At 30.8% G+C, this 2,055-nt stretch overlaps 1 protein-coding gene across 3 annotated transcripts in view; it reads left to right on the top strand.

Moving 5' to 3' along the window:
* Nucleotides 1-342: 342 nt before the first annotated feature.
* LOC111702276 (uncharacterized) overlaps nucleotides 343-2,055 on the top strand; it is a gene marked incomplete at its 3' end in the record, with an annotated part of 29,588 nt that continues 27,875 nt past the window's right edge. For all 3 annotated transcript variants that reach the window (XM_023473914.1, XM_023473913.1, XM_023473911.1), the window contains 2 exon segments: nucleotides 343-496; nucleotides 1,106-1,153. In XM_023473914.1, the coding sequence (XP_023329682.1) occupies nucleotides 426-496; nucleotides 1,106-1,153 (119 nt within the window).

The following is a 2,055-nucleotide window of genomic DNA, read 5'->3' as shown; positions in this document are numbered from 1 at the left end:
ATTTATTATTATTTATTTATTTGGTATATAGAGCATGCATACAAAACATATCGTCACTAAACTTTACACCACAAAACGTATCACCACAAAACATATCAAAACATATCTTATCAGCAACAATACTTATCATCACAAAACTTATCTAACAACATAACTTATCAAAACAAAACATCAACTGCAAAACTTATCAAAGCAGTGTTTTTCGCTGGAGCCCCTGCAACATAATTGTGTACATCATGGGTACTCTGGATGTACATAATTCACCCACTAGGAACAAAAGTGTAAGTATACAGTGAACAGTGTACAGTACAGTGTACTGTATAGTTAGTGCCAGTATACACACACATTCAAAACGGCTATATAGTGAAAATTATTTAAATATGTTTTTAGAAAAATAATGCATGATATGATGATTTGTTAATAATATGCTGATTGAAAGTGCCTGTAGAATGGAATCTTATGTACTTGGCTTCATTTTAATATTCATTAAAACTAGGAAATCCAAATTACCATAAACTTAAAATCAATGTTTTTTTCTTCTTGGATATCTAACTGACTCGTTTGTTGAGATGTTAGTCCTGTCAAATGACAATTTTAAAGGCAAATTAATAAAAAGAATAATCTTTTACACTGCGCAAATGCGACTTTGAGAAGGTTTATTAGAAAGTTTCGTGCGAGCTGCGTAGAAACTTTTATCTCTCCCCCCCCCTTCCACAACAAGTAGCTTATTCTATGGCAAATATTTAAATTTTCAATGCGAATTAAATTCAATTAAGTTGTCGCAATGAATTAACCTAACTAGACAGGGAACCTCGGAATTGGTCGGTTCTAATTTAAATTTCTTGAATAATTTTTTTTATAAACGTGTCTTGTAATTTGTTTTTTTAAAGGTTTTCAGTCCCTTCAATATCCCTTGTATTTGTTTAAGGCTTAAAATGATAATATCGAAGGCGGGGACGGACATGACAGTCCATTACATAACAATGTAAAGTACAGGACAAGAAATTTACAACTCCCCCCCCCCCATACCACCACCTCCATTTAGCCATCATGTCGTAAAACAAGACCAAGTTTATGGTATTTGTATTCCAACTTCTGTATTTAGTGAAATACTTGGTTTGGAGGAGGAACGTTTTAATCTAAATGAAGTAAGGTAAGTTTTAAATTAACAGATTAAGGTAAGGGAAAGTTATGCAATAATACAAATCATGAAAAGTGACGTAAATAAGGATTCTGTAAGGGGGGTGGGTACATTTTTTCAACGTGGCGCGCGAAGCGTGCTGAATTTTTTTTACCCCTGCACCCCCTAGAATTTGTTTTACCCCCCTCCCCTAGAAAAATATCATGATGTATATCAAATAATTGGTTTTAGTTGGGTATGATTTGCATTTTTCACATATTTCTGGCATTTACAAACTCCATCAAATTAAGGCTTCATTTCAAGCTTTCCCCTTGTTTTATATCCTTCATTATAATCAATCATTTTACATTAACTACAAAGATATGTAAAAAACTGAATTTATTTTAAGCAACATAAAAGGTAGTTTTTCTCTAAGAGGAAAAAGATGTTACTTTTTTAAATCTTTGAAAAGCTAATCTGCAAAACTTTGAAAAAATATTGTCTTTGTTTATATTCTTATTTCTAATTTCCAAAATTTTCTTGTCGTCAATGTAGTATGTTAAGATCTTAAGTAAATCTAATATGGAAATATGACATTATTTAGAAGTAAAAATGTATTCTTCATTGCCCATACCTTTTTTTCTAATAAAAAACATCTAATTGTAATGACGTTGACTATTATACTTTAGATTTTAGAATCATTTATAATATGTTGACTTAAAATCTGAAATATCTGAAGTATCTGCACATTTAAATTATTTTCGTGCAAATTTTAAATATATTCAATTTTGAAATCAACCTTTTTTAAAAACAAAAACAAAGTAACAACTCTTTCCTCCATGAAAAAGCCGTTGCGGCTTTGCGCTCAAAAACTTTTAAAGAATATCTTCAGGTTTTATTTTTTTCACTCTACTAGGATGAGAGTGTAGGATTCT

The sequence above is a fragment of the Eurytemora carolleeae genome, unplaced genomic scaffold (assembly GCF_000591075.1).
Source record: "Eurytemora carolleeae unplaced genomic scaffold, Eaff_2.0 scaffold499, whole genome shotgun sequence".
Taxonomy (NCBI): Eukaryota; Metazoa; Arthropoda; class Copepoda; order Calanoida; family Temoridae; genus Eurytemora; species Eurytemora carolleeae.
Note: the sequence above shows the minus strand (reverse complement) of the source record. Positions and strands in the feature narration are given on the sequence as shown.